Source organism: Patella vulgata, chromosome 1, assembly GCF_932274485.2.
Source record: "Patella vulgata chromosome 1, xgPatVulg1.2, whole genome shotgun sequence".
In the NCBI taxonomy this organism is placed as follows: domain Eukaryota; kingdom Metazoa; phylum Mollusca; class Gastropoda; family Patellidae; genus Patella; species Patella vulgata.
Window position 1 is genome coordinate 16,991,926 of NC_065879.2, and position 22,048 is coordinate 17,013,973.

Here is a 22,048-nt window from a genome sequence, read left to right on the forward strand (position 1 = left end):
AACTTCGTCCAGAATAAAGTAATTTGAAAGAAATTTTCAATATGATAACTTTTCATTTTCTATTTCTAAACTATTTTAGCATAGACCATCAGCTCAGCATCTAGAGCTTACATACTGCTGCTTTAAAACCATAACGCTATTCATAATGTTACTTTAAACCATAACGCTATTCATATTGCTATTTAAACTAACAAAAGCCCGGAACTAATTCAACTAAATTTATTCAGATGAATAATGCTGCTCCAGGTTATCCAATCAACAACCAGATGCTAACATTTTTTTTTATTATAGATCAACAAAAACATTCAAAAGCAGGGATCAGAATACAAACTCAAACTATTTTTGGTATCGCAAGGCGCTTAAAACCCAAATAAAACAAACGCCATGCCCCCACCCAACCCACCAAAGAAAAAGGTTTAACATAAACAATTAACAATCGTAATTGAATAATTCTTTTCATTAAATCATTGGTTTTAGTTGTCGTGGACACAGGTCCAGTAGTTTTGGTTCCAGACTGTACCAGGTGCACAGTTCATTGGTCTTGCGACCTGGTTATCACATTGACAAAATCGCCTTCTATCACCTGGGTAAGGGAAATATTTTACTGTGTTTGCTGGGCATCGATCTGTAAAAAAATATTTGAATTTAACGATAAATACCAAATGATAAAACTACTTTAGCTAATCGCGTCTTCTACTTCCTGGAACGAGGTCGACGAACCTCGTTAAACTTGTATGTGTACTATAAAACTATTTTTAGATTCAGATAGTGACGTCGATTGTAGCAGGCTTTTCCGATTGGTTAATCTAGTATTAAGAACTATTTAATACGAGTAGTTCCAATATAGGTTGCTTGTAAGTAGCAGGCCTCATCACGACTTAAAATCTCTACGGTGAGTCTAATGGGAAGTATTAAGTATGCCCGCAAAGTATTAGAAATATTAATCGGTTTCAATTGAATTATTGAATTAGGATGATCATGTGCACTATGTTGCGAAAACATAATTTATTTGTTTACCAATTTTGGAATCATTGGCCTAATGATTTAACGCTTGCGATTTTGATAATAAGGACTGTCAATCGATTCCCTGATTGTACACTACTAACATTCGCGTAAATTGTGAACGTAAAATAAAGTAATCGGGGAAAATCCGTTTCTTTCGAGGTAGCTAGAAAAAGATTTTAAGTATATATCTAGCGGGGTGTTAATTTAAAGTAGCAATTCTGTTAATCAAAAAATATTATATTATTGGGATTTCTTGCAATCTGTCGCTACTGCATTTTATATGTTAACTAATTTTCTAATGGTGTGAAAAAGCGAAGTCCCGTGTTTACATTGTCTTGCACGTTAAAGATCCCTTGGCATTCCATTAATTCGTAGTCACAATGGATAAGGGTTAAGTGTTTTTAATCTTGGGTCTGAAAAGACTAAAATGCCTACCTTTACAGGCCTCGGTGAAACAATTTGCTGTTCTGAATTGATAACTGGAACCCACACAACCGGCACCACCAGGTCCAGGGGCGGGGTTAGTACATGTTCTTGACCTCCATTGCTGTATTTTACCAGTACCACAACAGGCTTTACATGGACCATACGATCTCCATTCAGACCAATCGGACCAACCACCATTTACTACAAACAAAAAAGGAGTTACCGGGCAACGAAATATACGCTCAACCAGCAGCAGCTACATCGTCTGACAGTGTGTTTCTAGGTTATTATAGAGATATGTTGGAAGTCATATTTAGTCTGTGGGCAAGTAAGTCTATTCGAAGTCCATCTTAAAACACAACGTGAAGCAAAGAATTGGTGACGTTTACGAATAACATTTGTATCTATTCTTTTTGGTGCAGTTTTGTAGACAGTTTAACACACAGTAGTGCCACATTTTTGCCTTTCTGCAATACAATAATCTATCCTGACCTTTCTACAGTACACGAATCTATCCTTACCCCTCTACAATAGACTGTTCCATCTGTACTTCTGTACAATAGACTGTTCCAGCTGTACCTCTCTACAATACAATAATCTATCCTTACCTTTCTACAATAGACTGTCCCATCTGTACTTTTGTACAATAGACTGTTCCATCTGTACCTCTCTACAATACACTAATCTATCCTTACCATTCTACAATACACTAATCTAACCTTACCTCTTTACAATAAACTGTCCAATCTGTACCTTTCTACAATAGACTGTTCTATCCTTACCTCTGATGACATCTCTACAGTAGACTATTCTATCCTTACCTTTGATGACCTTTCTACAATAGACTATTCTATCCTTACCTCTCTACAATAGACTGTTCTATCCTTACCGCTGATAACCCTGCTACAATAGACTGCTGTATCCGTGCCTCTGATAACCCTGCTACAATAGACGGCTGTATCCTTGCCTCTGATAACCCTGCTACAATAGACGGCTGTATCCTTGCCTCTGATAACCCTGCTACAATAGACTATCCTCTCTACAATATACTGTTGAACAAGAGACCGTTATATCCTTACCTCTGATAACCATTCTACAATAGGCTGTTCTATCCTTACCTCCCATAACCTCTCTACAATAGACTATTCTATCCTTACCTACGATAACTCTTCTACAATAGACTTTTTTATCCTTACCTCTGATAACCTTTCTACAATAGACTGTTTTATCCTTACCTACAATTACTCTTCTACAATAGACTATCAGATCCTCTCCTCGATATCCGCTTGTCCAAATCCATTCCGCTTTGCCATTCAGAGAAGGGGGATTTGAGCCCCAGTTATAACTTGCAAGTATAGCATTGTCCCAGGCACCGTCATCAAATCTACAAGAAAGGGATACGTTGTGGATCGTTAATCATAATTAGCGCCACGAACACTACTTTACCAGAATGTACAGGTCACAACTTTATGGAATACAATTATTGCAATATACAATATACCGGAACTAGATAATCATTAAACACGAATGGGCTAATAGATACGGGCATACGCCATGAGAGAAATTTTGCCCGGGCAGCGGCGCTACGACCTACACTTATATCAAATTCCAATTGCCAAGAAATCTTTATGTCAGTATGTACACAGGGTCTTGGTTTTTCGTCTCATCCTAGCGTGTTGTGTTGCTCTCCGTCCTGCACCACTGTGACCACCAAGGGGAACCACGCCGGAAAATTCCGATGAACTTTCTCGGCCAACATCAGGAATTGATCAGGAGACAACGTAATTGATTAAATGGTGTTTAACGTCCTACTTTTCTGCACCTTCCGGGATAGTGAAGGCATCATAAGTGAAATATCCCGTTAATACACTATTTAATTTATTTTGAGAAAACATATGGTAATTTTTATTTCTATGGTTACGTGTGTAATCCAAGGGGATGAATTTTGTCCGGACAGTGGCACTTCTGCTAGCATTTTCGAAATCCATTGATTCATTGACGTACCCGCCGATATGTACACGGGTAGATATTAGGCACACTTTCTTTGCCAGTCCCGCAAGTGAGACCCAGACTTGAAAAATCCAAAAGATACTACCAGACCTATACAATGTGAGGGGAATAATTGTGCCCGGACAACAGCCTCTGTACTTATTCCTTTTTTTAGTACCCGTCAATATGAACATGGGTAGAAATCGGTTTTCTTTGTCAGTCCCACAAGTGAGACGGGTCTTGAAAACGCCTGAAGGTTCTTCCAGATCCGCGCCGGGATTCGAACCGGGCTTGAAAACTCCTGAAGTTTCTTCCAGGCCGAACCGGGCTTGAAAACTGACATTCTAGTTGAGGTTCGACAAGACACCGGGGAGGGGGGCGGGCGGGGGCGAATGGTTAACGCGTGCACGTTGCATCATAAGGTCTGTCATTGAGTTATGTGGCGTGGTTTCTATATCCCGCTTATACGTGACAAGGAGTAGGGTCCAACTGTATGGGTTTTCGCCAGCTTCTCTGGATTCCTCAAGAAGCATGTTTTAGTCCCGAAACAGCCCAATCTGAGTCGAGTAGACGTTCAACCCCATCCCTCTCTCTCTCTCTCTTCCTCTCTCTCTCTCCAAGAAGCTAAATATCAAATTAAAAAAATTGCAGACACTTCCAGTCTTTTAATATATGTATTTGAACTCACCCAGGTAGATTCCACCCTTCTTCATATGTAGCTGAACATTTCCACGTTGCGTCAGTTTTAATACCGTTACTTAATGCCAGCTTGATTCCACCAACCACATGCAGATCTACACATTTTACAGCAACAACTTGGGTATCACCAGGGATACTGACTGGTGAAGATTTTTGCCAATCTTTATCGTTAGCATTACTGTACAGAACACCATCAGCATAGAAAGACATCTGATTGTCACATGTAGCATCACCAGTGATGTATGTCTGCCCTAAAAAGAATGAGGTTGGGTGGTCAAATAGTTAGCGCGTGCGCGTTGGATCAGAGGGTCTGTTATTGAGTTAACTGGCGTGGTTTCGATTCCCCCGTTGCACGTGACGAGGAGTACGTTCGCCTGTCCAACCTCGTGGGGTTTTCTCCGGGACCTCCGATTTCCTCCCACTGCTAAAGACCCCTACGCGCAAGCGAATTATTGAAATAAAATTGAACATGTTAGTCCCGAAATGACGTAGTTTGTGTCGAGTGGACATTAAACCCCATTTTTCTCTCTCTCTAACAAAATCGGTGTTTCAACATTAGTCACTCTCACACCCCAGAGACCAGAGACCAACTAAGGGCGACAACTATTCATAGTAAGCGCTTACTGGTTAGGTATGAGGGTAAACGGTAATATGGCTAAAACGTTGTGCAGCCATCCAATGCAAACGGTCTATGGCTAATGGAGAACTGATAAGAATATTTCCAATATCAAATATCGTACTTACCACTGGAACTGGCCACACTGTAAGTAAAAAATAAATAAAATAAATATCGCACGGCGCCGTATGTCTTTCTCAAATTAAATAAACTGAAACGATGAAGAGTTTTAATGGATGATACAGAAATGAGTTGAAATATTTTTAGCGAAGAAATGTCACGCGCTTTTCTTAATTGCTGACAGATCACCCCATCTTGAATGATGGCTAATTTTCTACCCCAATAAAGAGAGAGAGAGAGAGAGAGAGAGAGAGAGAGAGATAAATGGGGTGTAACGTCCACTCGACACAAACTAGGTCATTTTGGAACTAACATATGGCTTAATTTTATTTCAATAAATCGCTTGCGCGTAGGGATCTTTAGCAGTGGGAGGAAACCGGAGGACCCGGAGAAAACCCACGAGGTTATATGGACAGGCGACCCTACTCCTTGTCACGTACAACCGTGGATTCGAAACCACGCTAGTTGACTCAATGACCGGTCTTATGATACAGCGCGCACGTGCTAACCATTCGGTCATCCACACCCCTACCCCCAACCCCAATAAAACGTCTAATTATAATCATATTGTTTTTATAAATACTGAATATTACTTCAAAATAATGATGATCAGTATAGTTAATCGCATAAATCTTCATTAGTAAAAATTGTCGGTTCAAAAGAGAACAGTACCATAAATTTTCATTAGTAAAAATCGTCGGTTCAAAAGTGAACAGTACCATCTTTACAATGTTAGATATATTTAAAAAAATAACTTACGTGACAACCAGGAGGCTGAGAACCAAAACCAAGTCCATAGTCAACTTCATTGTTTGATTCCGGGTGAATCCGTCCACTACTCAAAATAAATTGATTGAAGTTCTTTAACTGTGCATACTTTTATATTCTATGTGAAGTCTATGTAAATAATTCATAATTCTTTTCTAATGATATGTTTTTGAAGTTTTTATTTTATACTTGAAAATTGTTATATTCGTTCAAGTGTTGGTTGTAACTGTTATTTATTATACTTGGAATGTGTTTTTGTATTATATGCGCATGCAGGACATCAGAAAAAAAACCAATAGAATCTACTATCTAGTGAGGGGGTATAGGAGGGGAACGGGTGATGGGGATGGGGATGGGGCGAGAGTGTCGGGTATCCATTTCAGGGCCAGCCAATCAATAAGTGAGATTAAAATTATGTTTTTCAAAATTTGAAATTATCGCTGTTAACTTTGGTCTACTTAAATTGAGTAAGAGGTTTATTGGGTCTGTTTTTACATGTTCAAAATGTCTTCCGTTCTCACATTTCTCCATACAGGGCTTTATACTTGAGTTTTGGGGGGCCTACCGTCATTGACATGGGATGATGGGGCCAGACTTCGCCAAACCTCTGCCCACCGCCAATGGGTCAATCAATGGGAAAGATTGCAAAATCATATTCTAAACAAACACGAGGAAACTGCGGCTCTCCTACGTCTTGTCTGCGATATCACTTTGGTGGAAGCAGACGTTAAAGCACCAGGTAGTAGTAGTAAGCAGTGTGGTAATATTCTCCTGGGTGAGTATCGATTAATTACATAGTCTGGAGGCATTGTTAGAACCAACTCAAAAAGTGATATTGTTGTGAAGAAAGTATGTTCAGAAAACAAGAATATCAGGTTTGCGATTTTTTTATTTTTAAACACAATGTATTTAACGCAAATTTTTCGTTTCGGTTAAAACAAAATATACGTCAATTTTAATTTGCCGAAGGACGTGTGGCTAATAGTAATATGGCGGGCGGACAAACTGACCAAACAGTATATTTCTAGGTATTTGAGGTAGGCTAATTCAATATTGTATTATATCCTCGTGCATAATTGCGTTTCTGTGTGATTAATTATTCAAATAATCATCCTTAAGATGTACTCACGACTCCAGTCAGACCTGAATTGCAATGTTTGTTTTGTATTCTGTTGCTTTCTAGGCGCCATTTCGGAAAATAGACATGACCTACATACATGTAGATAGTTGATAGCAACTGATTGTGTTCTATTTTCAGATTGCAGTAGATTTTAGCATAATCCAGCGATAGTGCAGTCTAATTGCTTTAAAAGGAAATCTGAATTCATACATAGACCTACAATAAAATCCAGGTGAATTGGGAAAATATTCATGTATTTGCTTTATGAAGAGTAGATATTTCAATTTGCAAATGCCTAGTTCTCTTAGGGAAATAATAATTCAAACTTCATGATAATACGTTGTATTTATTCAAATCATACCACCGAGAATTGCATTTATCCAATTGCATAATAATAAAATTTGACTTTATTTCTTCAGGCCAAGAACATGGAACACTGGTAATTGCCTTGAGCAGAAATAATAATAAAATATATTATAGAAGAACTACAGGTAGGACTTAAACTTCATAGATTTAATATGGTTCTCAGATATCTTACTGGGTAAAGACTGTACAAAACACATTATACACTTGCTATTATGTTATTTTGATCACAGAGAAGCGGGTATACCCATGACTGGTATTTATAAATAGAAAAAACCAAAAGCCATCAAATGTTTTTTATAGATCTTATTGTGGAAACCCAAAAGTTATTTGACACCATTGCCTTTTTTAATCGTTTTTTTTTGGTTTTTAATGTCAAATACCACAACCTCTCTAAATATTGTTTCATTACATAGACTGCAGTGTAATCCTAAGCACTAAGAATTTGATCTGAAAACTTGAAATATTAAAGAGGAATTATCAATAATTTATAATAACAGTCGATAATTATAAAAAATTCAAGCGCTGACCTCAAGTGAAGTATTTGTGCTTGTAAGATGTCCGAATGTATTGCTGTATGGTGAAATCAACCTTTACTTTTAAACAATTGGTGAACATTTCAAATGTTAATCCCTCTTTAATATGAGATGGTCTTATTTATAAAAAAAAACATTATTTTTTAATATTCTCCATTTTTTAAATTTTTTTATGCTTTATTTATTTATTTTATCTATCTGTAATTAAATGTCCTGTACCTTATCTATTAGTCCACTTTTATGTCTTTAGATGTTTTTAAATTCATAATCTTTAAAAGGGAATATTTCTGTTGCTACTCTCATCTTAAAAATATTTGAATTTAGTGCACAATTAATGTCTTTAGTGCGTGGTTTGGTTGTTATTAAATTTAGATATACATAAAATATATGTTTTGGGGCATGGGGTACGGATATTGTGTATATATCTATTACATTTTCAGTTCTTTTTAAGGTTAATTTAAAAAAAAAATATATAAATAGCTTTTTTTATTTTGTGATTGGGGAGTGAGGGTGGGGTGATTTATTTTGTTATTATTTAACACAATTTTATTAGTATTGGAATTAACTTTGTTTATTAATATTCCAAATGTCTCAGTGATTTTTTTTTCAATTTAAATAGCCATTTTTTTTGTATGATTGGGAGTAGGTCGGGGGTATTTTTTTCATTGTATTACACAACTTTATTAGTATTGGAATTAACTTTGTTTACTAACCTTCGAAATGTCTGTTTAATATTGATTTGGCATTAATTTAATTTTTCATAACATATATTGAATAAATAATAATTCAAAAAACAAAATTATTGTTTGTGTCATTTATCAAACATTACAGTTTAAACAGAACAAATGGAGGGGCGGCATCAGAAAGATTGCTATACTGGATATAAATTGGTAAAATACAACACAAGTTTGTATGAAACAACACAAGTTTCAGAAATTTCAACACAAGTTTTAGAAATGTTAACACAAGTTTGTGTTGTTTCAACACAAGTTTTTTTTCAGTGTACATAAGTATAATTGTACTGTTTATCATTACGCAATATTTGATATTGTATGTTCTTAGGAAATTGAAGTCTTAGGTTTTTAGAGTTTAGAAACATACGATTTTCGAATTCGCTATTCTTGTCCAATGCTGCAACTTAGCTAGAGCAGGTGCTGGTAGATTAGTATATTTATGTCGTCGGTATAGCAGTCAAAGGTTTATTGAAATAAAACCATGTACAAAATTATTTATACATTAACAAGCCATTCTCAGTACAATTGTAACCTGTTCTAACCCCTATATTGGTTCTCGAACATAGTGTGCTACCCAAAAACCGCGGCAAATATCGCATGACTTCACAAAAAAGTACAAGTTCTCTATAAGAGAGTTAAGTTGCGTCATAAACCTAAAATGACAACTATGTCATAGATCCTGAACATGTTATTCAATTTCATTGGCTCTTAACCTTATATCTATATCTGAAATTAATAACAATAAAATAAATGTTGATCGTGATATTTGTAAGCTCACTCAAGTGAAATCCTACCAAGAGTAGTTGGTTAAATACGACCCAATAATCTGATAAGTAGATATTGAGTGTGGGTTGACTAGTGTTTGCGCAACACTCTGGGGCTCTCTAAAGGTAACAGCGTTTTAAATTGTTAACATTACTTGTCGGCCATGGATTGAACACACTCACTATAAAATGCGATGAAATGGGCGTTTAAGTTCTACACTGCTCTGCTAACTGGGCTACTGAAGACGGGCATGCACCATGTGTAATATGAGGGAGATGTTGTCCGGGCAACGGCGCTATGGCCTACTCTTATGTCGAATTCCAACTGCCAAGGGTTCTTTCACGTACACTCAGTGTGTACGCGAAACCTCAGTTTGTCGTCCCAGTCGAACGACTATACATTGTCCCTTACCAGACCCTCAGTCCTGCACCACCGGAAAGGGGGAACCACGTCTTTAAATCGCGGTGAACACGGAACCTCAAGGTTAGTGAGCCAACGTCTTACTCGCGGGGCCACCGCGGCTCCCCCACTCAATAAACATCGTGTTATATGATCAACACGCGCCACTCGACATAACATTTACATTAAGTCCTAGCGTAGGTCTATATAATAAAAGTTGACCAGATCAACATCGTGTAATATATGTTTTTACCGAGTGCCACTCGACATCTACCTAGAATTATAGCTATCACGTAGGTCTATCTAATAAAAATGTATGGCCCATTACACGGGTATTAACCTTGCTTAGAATAGAAGAGATTCACATATCTCGTTTAGCTACCCAATCATAGTCACGAGCGACATGCTCGGACTAAAATCACTGGGTGATCATCCAGAGGAACTCTCTCAGCCAATACCCATACTTAGAATGATAGCTATTACGTAGGTCTATATTTTCTTTATTTCCTCCAATTATGAAGAGTACAAACTTTACAAGCACATAACACATATACAATGCAGAGAATAAACATACACAAAACTAAATTTGAGAAAGGGTGAACACCAGACTTAGACAGGATAGTGATACCACAATGAATAGCGCGACAAGCACTGAAAGAGTCAGCATGTTTAATGGGGAGTTCTTGGTTACAGCGGAAGATTTGTTCCTTTCCAATAGTTTGCTTTTTATATGGAAAAATTATGGATCAAGCTTTTGGTTGGTGAAAAACAATATCTCCATCTTCTACATCTGGCATATTTGTAATAATCTCTGTAAGCTATTGAGTGATGGGCTGACAACGACGACATCATCCAGAAGATCGTTGATGAAAATGAAATACAGCCTTGATGAGTGAGCACCGCTTTGTCTTACACCTCTGTCCAATGTGAAATCATTTGACAGTTGATTGTTATCCCGAACACAGCACTTCATATCTGTGTAAATGTCGTTTATAATCCCCAAGATGGCAGAATAGGAGATTCACATCCTTTTTAGCAACCCAATTATAGTCACTAGCAAAAGACTTCTGGCCATTTTTATTTGCTTAAATATGTGAGACAAAAATGCTGGGGCTCTAAAATTTGACTATCTTTGTATCGAAAGGTCATTATCTGGACTTCCGTATTGTTTTACCCAGTGTCTTCATCCGTCAAATCGGCCGTTTCTAAAACGGATAGAGAAAACCAAAATCCCCTCCCACATGGTTACTCACTAGGATGTCTTAAAAGTGGCTGCAATTGCCTATACAGCAATAACGTCCGTGTTCGTGCCCCGTCATGTGACTTTCTGTTTGGACATACCCATTTTGACGTCATTCCGGAGAGAGTTGTCAGACTATATTCTGATGGATGGCCAAATGGTTAACACGTGCGCGCTGTATCATAAGGCCCGTCATTGAGTTAACTGGAGTGGTTTCGAATCTCCGGTTGTAGGACGTTAAACCCCATTTCTTTTCGTTTCATTTCAGTTTAAGTAGCAATATAAATCAAACAAACACGTTCATAAATCCACAGATTCCTGACAGTTTAACCGCAATAAGAATGTATATGTATTGTCTAAAGATATAATGTCGAGAATAAATACAGGATAATAATCTTTTGAAAATCATTAAATGAATAATTCAAAACGCGATTACAATTGACTAGTAATTCAAACTCTTTATTCCTTTTTAATATTAGAAAACGGCTCTAAAGGTAAATTCCCCCCCCCCACCCTTCCTCTCCCGAGGACATGTTTCGGTGTGCTATGAAAAGAACAATATCTACATAATAAAATTAATGCTCATAAGAGACACATCACCTTTGGCACTCCTCATGTCTTAATTTTACCAATGTGTGTTTTAGAGAAAGTAGTACGCGTATTGTACCGCCAATAGATACATTGAAAAGTAATGTGGCGATCTCCACAAGAAGAAAACCAAGGTCAAGATGAGCACCCCTTGCGGGCTACATCCTGGTCCAAAAAAAAAAGTATTTAGTATAATCACATAAGAATACAATTATAAACATACTCAATAAGTTTAGTTTACGTAAACACTAGTGCATCCTGCTGTCTGAAGTGCTTAAATTCCGGGTCGTATTTAACTCACTCAATAATTCACTGTCATAGCCGGATTAAGAGGGTGACGGGGGTCTGGCCCTCAATTTTTTTTTATTATGTTGTATACGTTTCTACCAAGTAAATCTATATATCTACCAAGCTGATTAAACATGCATTATGCAAGAGCTAAATCTGATTATTGCAAGTCTTAATTTAGGCTTCACATGTTATAGAAATTATAAATTAGATCTTTATTTAAACAACAAGCCCAAAATCAACTCTGTAGACCCACGGATGGCTCGGCTACAGCTCGGATTTAAATAGGATTTCACTTATCAATTAATTCAAATATGGCGCATCCTGATGAGAATACATGAAGATCTGACCAGTTGTTGTGGGAGATCGGCTTTGGACTCTATGACGTCAGACAACTGGTTAACCAATCACAGTTCCGTGCATCGCACGCCAAGAACTCGCTGCAACAGAGCGTTTCATTGGCTAATCCCCCACCCAATCCACCAGAACGCGGGTTGTATAACTACACGGGAACTTGGTTTTTTGACCCATCCTACATCACTGACAAAGGAGAACCATGCCGAAAAATCCCGATGAACTTTCGCGGTTAACAACGAGATCGAACACGTGACCTCCAAGTAAACGAGTCAACGTCTTACTCAGTGACTGAAACGACTGCCGATTGTCGGGTTGCTTGTTTTTGGAGAAAATATATCGAGAAATTTTATTTGGTTGCGCGACTTTTACACGTTTGCTTTCCTAACACTATTTATTCAATAAATATTTACATAATATATGGGATTTAAAAACTATACGGAGCTTATATAAATTCATCTCCTGTAAAAAATTATTTATTCAAATATAAATAGATCATGTCATAAATTATATAAAAGTTTAAATTACACAGAGAAAAATGTATACTCTCAATGTTGCAATATTATATCGGATATATATCGCAAGTTTAACCACAAAGGAATCAATATACATAAAGTAATATGGCAAGCGTCATCGGAGCCGCGGTGGCTCAGTGAGTAGGACGTTGACTCGCGTAGAGGTCCCGTGTTCGATTCGGAGTGGTTTTCCCCTTATATTCGTTCGGATGGGACGGAAAGCTAAGGTACCGTGTCAGTTTGAATTCGAAATAAGAGCAGACTTTAGTGCCGCCGTCCGCCGGGAAAAATTTCTCTTATAGTACATTGTATGACGATTTTCATTTGCCCAGTCGGGGCAGAACAGTATGTTGTTAAACCCCATTGGATCTCATTTCACGACTTTTCAATTAATATGTTCACCCTTTTACTGTATAAATCAGGCAGCTTTTCTGTTTTCTGTCGACATTGGCTAATGTATCCCCCACACCCGTTACACCCACCAAGCCTGGTCACCAGCTTACCTACAAAACTGTGCTGAGCAGGAATATATATGAATTAACGAATATTTTTGTTTTTAAACTTCAATGTACTAAGACACACCCTTCCTACGACCATAGGGGACAGGAAGGGGGCCAATGATTAACGTGCGCGCGTTGCATCATCAGGTAAGACTTGTCATTGAGTTAACTGGCGTGGTTTCGATCCCCCGCTTGTACGTGACAAGGAGAATGGTCACCTGTCCTACGCCTGTTGGTTTTTCTCCCGTTCCCCCGGTTTCTACCCACTGTTAAAGACCACTAAGCGCAAGCGTATTAATGAAATAAAATTGAACCATGTGTTTGTCCCGAAATGACTCTCCCTCTCTCTCTATAAATCTGCCAATTTAAGGTCATCGACTCTCAAGCCATCTCTACCCTTAGTTTGCCTGGAAAGGCCCTGGTTTAGAGACTATATTATGCACTTTGTGGGTACGTTTCTACCTGATTACAACCGCGTAGGCTACACTACAAAAGCCCAACACATTTCCAAGTAAATAAAAGGAATGATTTATCCCCATGTATACTATAAAAACTTCAATGATACGGCATGATTGAAGATTTATAATTTATATACATTGTTTGCATGGTCAAAGATACACTACAATTTATTATAAAAGTATGCACTGTTAAAGAACTTCAATCATTTCATTTTGAGTAGTGGACGGATTCACCCGAAGTCAAACAATGAAGTTGACTATGGACTTGGTTTTGGTTCTCAGCCTCCTGGTTGTCACGTAAGCTATTTTTTAAAAATATATATAACACTGTTAATATGGCACTGTTTAATATTGAGCCAACGATTAAAATCAGACGTTTTTTTTGTAAGTTAAATTCCTTATTTTTTGTTTAATGAAAAGAAATGAAATTGGGTTCAACGTCCAACTTTTTTGCTCCATCCAGTATTAAGAAGATGGACTCTTATTTCGACATTCCAAGGATTCTTTTATATGCCTGCCTATCTGTAGATAACGTTGTTCCTTGCCAGACCCTCCGTGTTTGCACCACTGACAAGGGAAGGTATCGATGAACTTTCTCATTCAATAGCAGGGTCGGTACACGGTACCTCCAGGTTAGCCAGCCAATGGCTTTACCAAGTTTCCTTTACCAACTGTTGTCTCCACAAAGAAGAAGTATGCGAATTTTCATGTCGATCGGACCTGAATTTAGAAGAAATGAAATTAAATGAAATGTGGTTTTATGTCCTACTGTTCTGCTCCTAAACTGGGCTAATGAAGACGGCTAAACGTGATCCCCCTTTTTCGAAGAGTGCTACCCCAAGAACAAAACAAAAACAGCAAGATGAGTAGCACCATGTCCTGGTCCAAAAGGTTCAATTCAGTGGCATGCAGATGTTTGTTGATGGCCCGGGTCAATTGCTTGAGTGTATATGCCCCAAAGATGGATAGCCTTATTGAATAGAATATAAAATTATCAACTTCTATTGGGTTAGAAATATTCACGGCGGTCAAGCTATCTATCAGTTATTATCTCTGGTCAAGCTATCAAAACGTTAGTATCCCACCATTTCGAACCTAAGCTGTGAAATATACTATTCAAAAAAAGTAGGGGATATTTGATTTTGGGGGCATAATACTAAAATATGCAAATGACTACGAAAAAAGTCACTATAGAACCTAACAGAAGAAACATTTCTAGTTACATGTGACGCCCAAACGCACCAATAGCTACCGCATGGAATGCAGGTGATGCTTGGGATCATCATGGGGGTCCAACCCAAGATTTGCACGACTCTGACTTTGAATGTTACAGTCATTGTGGCATTGAATTCCAGGGTGGAAACATCAGTTTAATTGTTTTAGTGACCAGAAAACAAATTTTGATATGCGTCGGCTTACCCAAAATGAAAGGTTACGTGCCCTTGGCATGCTACAGATCGGCACAACACAGGCGGTTGTGGCGCGGACGATGAATGTTTCTCAGTCTGTCATAAGCAGGCTATGGTCCAGATACCGTGATACACAATCTGTACAGGACAGACCACGCTCAGGTCGACCAAGGGCGACAACTCAAGCCCATGATCGATTTATCCGTACCTTGGCCTTGAGAAATCGTGTCATCACAGCAAATCAGATCAGCGCTTGTCTTCAAACAGACACTGGTGTGAGAGTGAGTGGCCAGACGATTCGGAATCGACTGCATAGGGGTCACCTTCGCGCCCGACGTCCTCGCGTGATCCCTTGTTTGAGAGATCATCACATTCAGGCAAGACGTCGTTGGTGTAGGGATCGTCAACACTGGGATAATCGACGCTGGAGCAATGTGATGTTTTCAGATGAGTCAAGGTTCACTGTTGATTTTTTGGACAGACGTAGGAGGGTGTGGCGTCGTCGAAACGAGCGCTTCCAAGACGTTAACGTCATCAGACATGATCGATTTGGGGGTGGTTCTGTTATGGTGTGGGGAGGCATCACTGTTGCTGGAAGAACGGCTTTACATGTTGTTGCAGGGCGTGTTACAGGCCAGTACTACCGGGACAACATCTTGGCAGTCCATGTTGTGCCGTTCGCACGACGTCATGGCCGCCGTTTCATCTTCCAGGATGACAACGCAAGATGTCACAGGGCCAGGATCGTTACAGGTTACCTCCAACAACAGAACATCACCACATTACCTTGGCCAGCACTGAGTCCCGACCTCTCCCCCATCGAGCATGTCTCGGACATGCTTGGACAGAGGTTACGTCAACGTCAACAACGTCCTGCCAATGTCCAAGAACTTGCTGCTGCGTTGCAACAGGAATGGGACAATCTGGACCAAAATGACCTTAGACGTCTCATTAGGAGTATGCCACGTCGGATCAATGCTTGTTTGGCAAACAGAGGAGGATTTACCCGTTACTGACTTGGTTGTGATGCTGTGGTAACTTTGCTGTTTGACCCCGGGTATCATTTTACCCTTATAATGGTCAGTCTGTGCCTTACTTAGTCTAACGATCATTTGGAATAAATCGATGAATGTGAACTTCATTTCATTTTGTCATTTGTTTCTTCGTCAGTTTCATTAGGTGACTTTAATAACACTTAAAAATCAAATATCCCCTACTTTTTTTGAATAGTATATTCTTGTACTGGAGTTCTATTTATTTTATTTTTTATTTTTTTTACTTACAGAGTGGCCAGTTCCAGCGGTATGTACTCTTTGCATATTTAAGATATTCATTATATGACGTTTATGTCACATAACTTTTTAGCCCTCATCATAAGCAGTAGTCTCCTTTAAGCACCACTTACCGCATGGGCAATTCTTCTTGGGTTAGTAGCCAGACGAATTTTTTCGAAGTTGACCCCTAGTTGATTGACTCCCAATTGACCCACATAAATAAGATTATCGTGGGACCACTTTTTAGTTGATGTTCTCACAGTCCCGAATAGGTCGTGCCTATCGCAGACTCTAAACGGGCATTCCTCGGGCACTTCATTTTCGACCCACCTCCAAATTCATCGAGCCCCCCCCCCCCCATGCTTTAAAACTCCGACTCTATTTTAAACAGAGAAAAGTGCCCGAATTGCATTTAATTTTTCTGCACCAATCCTGCTGACAGGAAGCTTGAATGAAATGAGATGCTGAGTCGGATGCCAATTTCTTTCTTAGGGCAGACATACATCACTGGTGATGCTACATGTGACAATCAGATGTCTTTCTATGCTGATGGTGTTCTGTACAGTAATGCTAATGATAACAACTGGCCTCGATCTTCACCAGTCAGTATCCCTGGTGATACCCAAGTTGTTGCTGTAAAATGTGTAGACCAAGGTGTGGTAGGTGGAATCAAGCTGGCATTAAGTAACGGTATCAAAACTGACGCTACGTGGAAATGTTCAGCTAAGTATGAAAAAGGATGGAATCTACCTGGGTGAGTTCAAATGACTTCCTATAAAAAAAAACAAGACCCCGAATACGTACATATATAAATATGTAAAATACCCTGGACGCGTCCGTTAAGAGAGGGCTGGCTGGACTGCAGTCAGGGGCCACAGTATTAAAGGAGGCCCCTAATTAGTTGTTAAGGTAAACAGGGTATACAAATTGCATTGGTGTGAATGTGATGGGCAATGACCTTTTCATTGTTGATGCAACCGACCCATAATATCTTCAGCCGGGGGCACCATTTAGGCTTAATTCGTCCCTGGCGTGGTTTCGATTTCCGGAATGTACGTGACAAGAAGTAGGGATTATTGTCCAACCTCGTGGGTTTTCTCTGAGTCCTACGGTTTCCTCCCAATGCTAAAGACACTTGCGCGCTAGCAGATTATTGAAGTAAAATCGAAACGTATGTTAGTCCCGAAAAGACTCAGCATCTCATTTCATTCAAGCTTCCTGTTTTCGTCAGCAGGATTGGTGCAGAAAACCCCATTTCTCTCTCTGCCTTGCAGATTTGATGACGGTGCATGGGAAAACGCTATACTTGCAAGTTATAACTGGGGCTCAAATCCATCTTCTCTGAATGGCAAAGCGGAATGGATTTGGACAAGCGGATATCGAGGAGAGGATCTGATAGTCTATTGTAGAAGAGTAATTGTAGGTAAGGATAAAACAGTCTATTGTAGAAAGGTTATCAGAGGTAAGAATAGAACAGTCTATTGTAGTGAGGTCATCAGAAATAAGAATATAACCATCTATTGTAGAGAAAATATCAGAGGTAAGGATAGAACAGTCTATTGTAGAAAAGTTATCAGAGGTAAGAATAGAACAGTCTGTTGTAGTGAGGTCATCAGAAATAAGGATAGAACCGTCTATTGTATAGAGGTTATCAGAGGTAAGGATAGAACAGTCTGTTTAGTGAGGTCATCAGGGGTAAGGATAGAATTGTCTATTGTAGCAGGGTTATCTGAGGTAAGGATAGAACAGTCTATTGTAGCAGGGTTATCAGAGGTAAGGATACAACAGTCTACTGTAGAGAGGTTTTCATAGGTAAGGATAGAACAGTCTATTATATTGAGGTCATCAGGGGTAAGGATAGAACAGTCTATTGTAGCAGGGTTAACAGAGGTAAGGATAGAACAGTCTATTGTAGCAGGGTTATCAGAGGTAAGGATACAACAGTCTACTGTAGAGAGGTTTTCATAGGTAAGGATAGAACAGTCTATTATATTGAGGTCATCAGGGGTAAGGATAGAACAGTCTATTGTAGCAGGGTTAACAGAGGTAAGGATAGAACAGTCTACTGTAGAGAGGTTATCAGAGGTAAGGATAGAACAGTCTCTTGTTCAAAGGACATTAGAGGATAGAACAGTTTCTTGTTCAAAGGACATTTAGCTGCTGCAGGGTGGGCATATGTTTCGTTGCCTAGTAATTTCCTTTTTGTTTTGTTGTTTGTAGTAAATGGTGGTTGGTCCGATTGGTCTGAATGGAGATCGTATGGTCCATGTAAAGCCTGTTGTGGTACTGGTAAAATAAAGCAATGGAGGTCAAGAACATGTACTAACCCCGCCCCTGGACCTGGTGGTGCCGGTTGTGTGGGTTCAAGTTATCAATTCAGAACAGCAGATTGTTTAACCGGGGCCTGTAAAGGTATGCATATTAGTCTTTTCAGACACAAAGAATAAAAGCCATAACATTTTTACTTGCAATTATCCCCTACCCATTCAGACTACAAATGAGGTTTAACGTCCTCCGTTTCTGCACCGATTGGACTAATGAAGACGGGCATACGTTATACAATGTGTTATGAGGCCAATGTTGCCCGGACAACGACGCTACGGCCTACTTTTTTTTTCGAATTTCAACTGTGAAGGGTTCTGTTATGTGCACGAAAAATGTGTATCCTGGCATCGGATTTTTATCCCTCTTCCGAACGAATAGATACCCTTCCTTGCCAGCAGCCTCCCCCCCCCCGTCCAGCACCACTGACAAGAGGAAGCCACGCCTAAAAAACACTAAAATCCACAGGAACTGTTTTGGTCATCATCAGGAGCGAATCCGACATCTCCAGGTTATGGAGCCAGCCAAAGATGAAACTAAAATTTGTAAGGCGAGGGACAGAAAGATGGAGGTTAGCATCCAGTGGACACAAACTATGTCATTACGAAACTAACATATGTGGTTCAATGTTAGATCAATACTTCGCTTGCGCCTGGTATTTTTATACGCCCACATTTTCATGTGGACGTATATTGTCCGTCCGTCCGTCCGTCAACCCACAATATTGTTTTTGAACACTCTACAGGTCACAATTTTTATCCGATTTCAATGAAACTTGAAATATAAGTTTATCACCCTAAGATCTATCTCGGTTCCTTTCGATATTCGCACATATCGGACCATAACTTCTTGAATTATGGCCGCTGATTTTACGGAAAATCGCGTTTTAGCTTTTGGACCCTATAGAGGTTATACTTTTCATCCGATTTCAGCCGCTGGTTTAGCTATAGGGAGACGGTGGAGGACCGGACGTAAACCATGAGGTTGGACATGCGGTCCTAATCCCAATCCTTGTCGCGTACAAGCTGTGAATCGAATGTCAGGCCCGATGACCTAAAGCGCAAGTGTTAAACCATTCGGTCACCCTCCCCAAATTGGTAAATAAAATTGTATTCTCACGAGATAGCGCACATGATCATGCCAATTAAATACATTATTTTGACCTAAATGATTTATTATGGTTACAAAGCCGATTAATGACGACATGTTTATGACTTGTTGATATTGTGCGGATTTACTTTTTACTTTTCATTAGACTCACCATGGCCATTTAAGCCGTGATGAGGTCTGCTAGCCTTTATTGAAACTATTCGGATAAAATAGTTCTATATACGATTAACCAGTCGAAAAAATTCTGTGAGATTCAAATACCTACAACAATTAACGTCACTATCGAAATTTAAAAATAGTTATTCAAGATGTCAGACTTCAGTACACATCCAAATTTAACATGGTTCATCAACCTCGTTCTCGTTACGGCAAGTGGAAGACGCCATTGGGTAGAGTAGTATTATCATTTGGTATTGATCGTTAAAATCAAATGCATTTTCTTTTACAGATCGATGCCCAGCAAACACAGTAAAATATTTCCCTTACCCAGGCGATAGAAGGCGATTTTGTCAATGTGATAACCGCGTTGCAAGACCAATGAACTGTGCACCTGGTACAGTCTGGAACCAAAAGTACTGGACATGTGTCCATGGCTCTGGCTGTGGCAGTGGCATACTCCTCACAGCTGACCAAACTGATTGTACTAAATTCTATAAATGTGTTCTCGGTCTACCCGTTGGAGACGCAGTTTCTTGTCCAGATGGCCTAGCTTTCAACCCTTACTCAGGAAACTGTGATTTCATTGCCAGCGTTCTCGAATGTTAAGGAATACACGACTCATTTCCTATGGTTCAACGAAACATACCCTCGTTATAGCTAAACTAATTGTTTATTCATTTATGATTTAAGCTTAATTATTATTATAGTTTTAATTTTAAGTCTACATTTTTTTTCTGATCGATCACTGTTTAAATTAGGTTTTAAGCGCCTGTAGATACTAGAAATATGTTGATTTTGTATTCTGATCCCTATTTTTGTTAATAAAAAATAAATTGTTAGCATTTAGTTGAATTAGTTCCTGCCTCTTTTTGTCCAGTATCCAGTATTTGGAATGTATAAAAAAAAATTGTAATGGAGGTTAAAGTCCTACTGTTCAACTCCAATTGGGTTAATGAAAACATGCAAACGTTGTCCCTTGTCAGGCCTTCGGTCCTGCACCACTGACAAGCCAAGCCCTATATAGGGAAAGTAATTACTACAAGGGGGGTTGGATGGCTGAATGGTTAGCGTGCGCGCGCTGTATCATAAAGTCTGTCATTGAGTCGACTGGCGTGGTTTCGAATCCCCGGTTGTACGTGACAAGGAGTAGGGTCGCCTGTCCAACCTCGTGGGTTTTCTCCGGGTCCTCCGGTTTCCTGTCACTGCTAAAGACCCCTATGCGCAAGCGAATTATTGAAATAAATTAAACCATGTTAGTCCCGAAATGACCTAGTTGTGTCAAGTGGACGTTAAACCCCATTTCTCTCTCTCTCTCTATTACGACAAATTTGGTCCGTCATTTGCGGGAATAAACATTCATTATCTTTTTCGATGTAAATTTCGGATTGATGTCATACCTAGAGAAACGCAAGAAGATTTAAAGCGTTAGAATTATCAGTTAATTCCTTTTTGAATACGTTCATTTATTTTCGTCCAGCTATGTTAAAAATATGTTTCAGTTAGAGGACATTCAGCTTTAAATTTATCACTACTGTATTAACTTTATTGTTAAAGGAACTTTTTGAAGAAATAGAACTAAACTGTGAAAGGAATCTTTTCAATTTGCTTTTGTCCAATCGTCCTCCACTTGTCCAAAGTATCCCCCAGAGCTGACCGGTGTCTGCCTGCTAATGGGGTAAATCCGGACATTTTACTAACCCCCCAAAAATTAGTCCAACACAAAGACTAATATAGCTACACAGCTGTATCACTGACTGAATATAGCCAATAAGGTAAAGTCTATTTTCCATTCTTAAGTTCAGAGACAAGTGCATTAGTAGTTGCATAAATGTGAAAAAAACCAAAAATGTCCGAACCATCCCCGCTCTGCCCTATTAGGCGTTGAGGGATAACGTTTTACCCTAAACAAAATGCAAAAGAAACCAATGCAGTTTCGTTCAGTGATAAATATATCACACAAAATCATACTCAATCATATATCGTAATCAGTGTGTTTTACTATTTACTGGTGGGATTATACATGATTTCTTTTTAAAATTACCCAAACACAGAGTGGTTATGCAAGCGAAATGTGCCGAAGAATCGAATTTGACAAACATCAATTAAAAAAAGTATTTTTTATATGGTGCCGGGTGTTTCTTTCATAATGGCCGCCAAATTTGGTAATATTATTATTATTATTATTTCAGCATATTTATAGCGCGCCCTTTCATAAAACATGTTCAGGGGCACTTTACAAAGTGACAATGTAATCATAAATAAACAACAAGATTATGGACATTTTAACGATT

General features: G+C 38.9%; 1 protein-coding gene and 1 long non-coding RNA gene across 2 annotated transcripts; one reads left to right on the forward strand and one right to left on the reverse strand.

The window, feature by feature from the left end:
- Positions 1-204: 204 nt before the first annotated feature.
- LOC126819473 (uncharacterized) lies at positions 205-5,690 on the reverse strand. The gene is made up of 6 exons (XR_007679638.1): positions 5,615-5,690; positions 4,864-4,880; positions 4,109-4,370; positions 2,667-2,815; positions 1,441-1,632; positions 205-625 (listed from the first exon to the last, which is right to left on the reverse strand). It is a non-coding gene; the product is annotated as an uncharacterized LOC126819473 (long non-coding RNA).
- An 8,022-nt stretch (positions 5,691-13,712) lies between these two features.
- LOC126828051 (SCO-spondin) lies at positions 13,713-20,557 on the forward strand. The gene is made up of 6 exons (XM_050557636.2): positions 13,713-13,780; positions 16,178-16,194; positions 16,659-16,920; positions 17,441-17,589; positions 18,387-18,578; positions 20,047-20,557. Exons 1-6 carry the CDS (start codon positions 13,731-13,733, stop codon positions 20,361-20,363), a joined length of 987 nt encoding a protein of 328 aa, XP_050413593.1. The 5' UTR covers positions 13,713-13,730; the 3' UTR covers positions 20,364-20,557.
- The last annotated feature ends 1,491 nt before the right edge of the window (positions 20,558-22,048 follow it).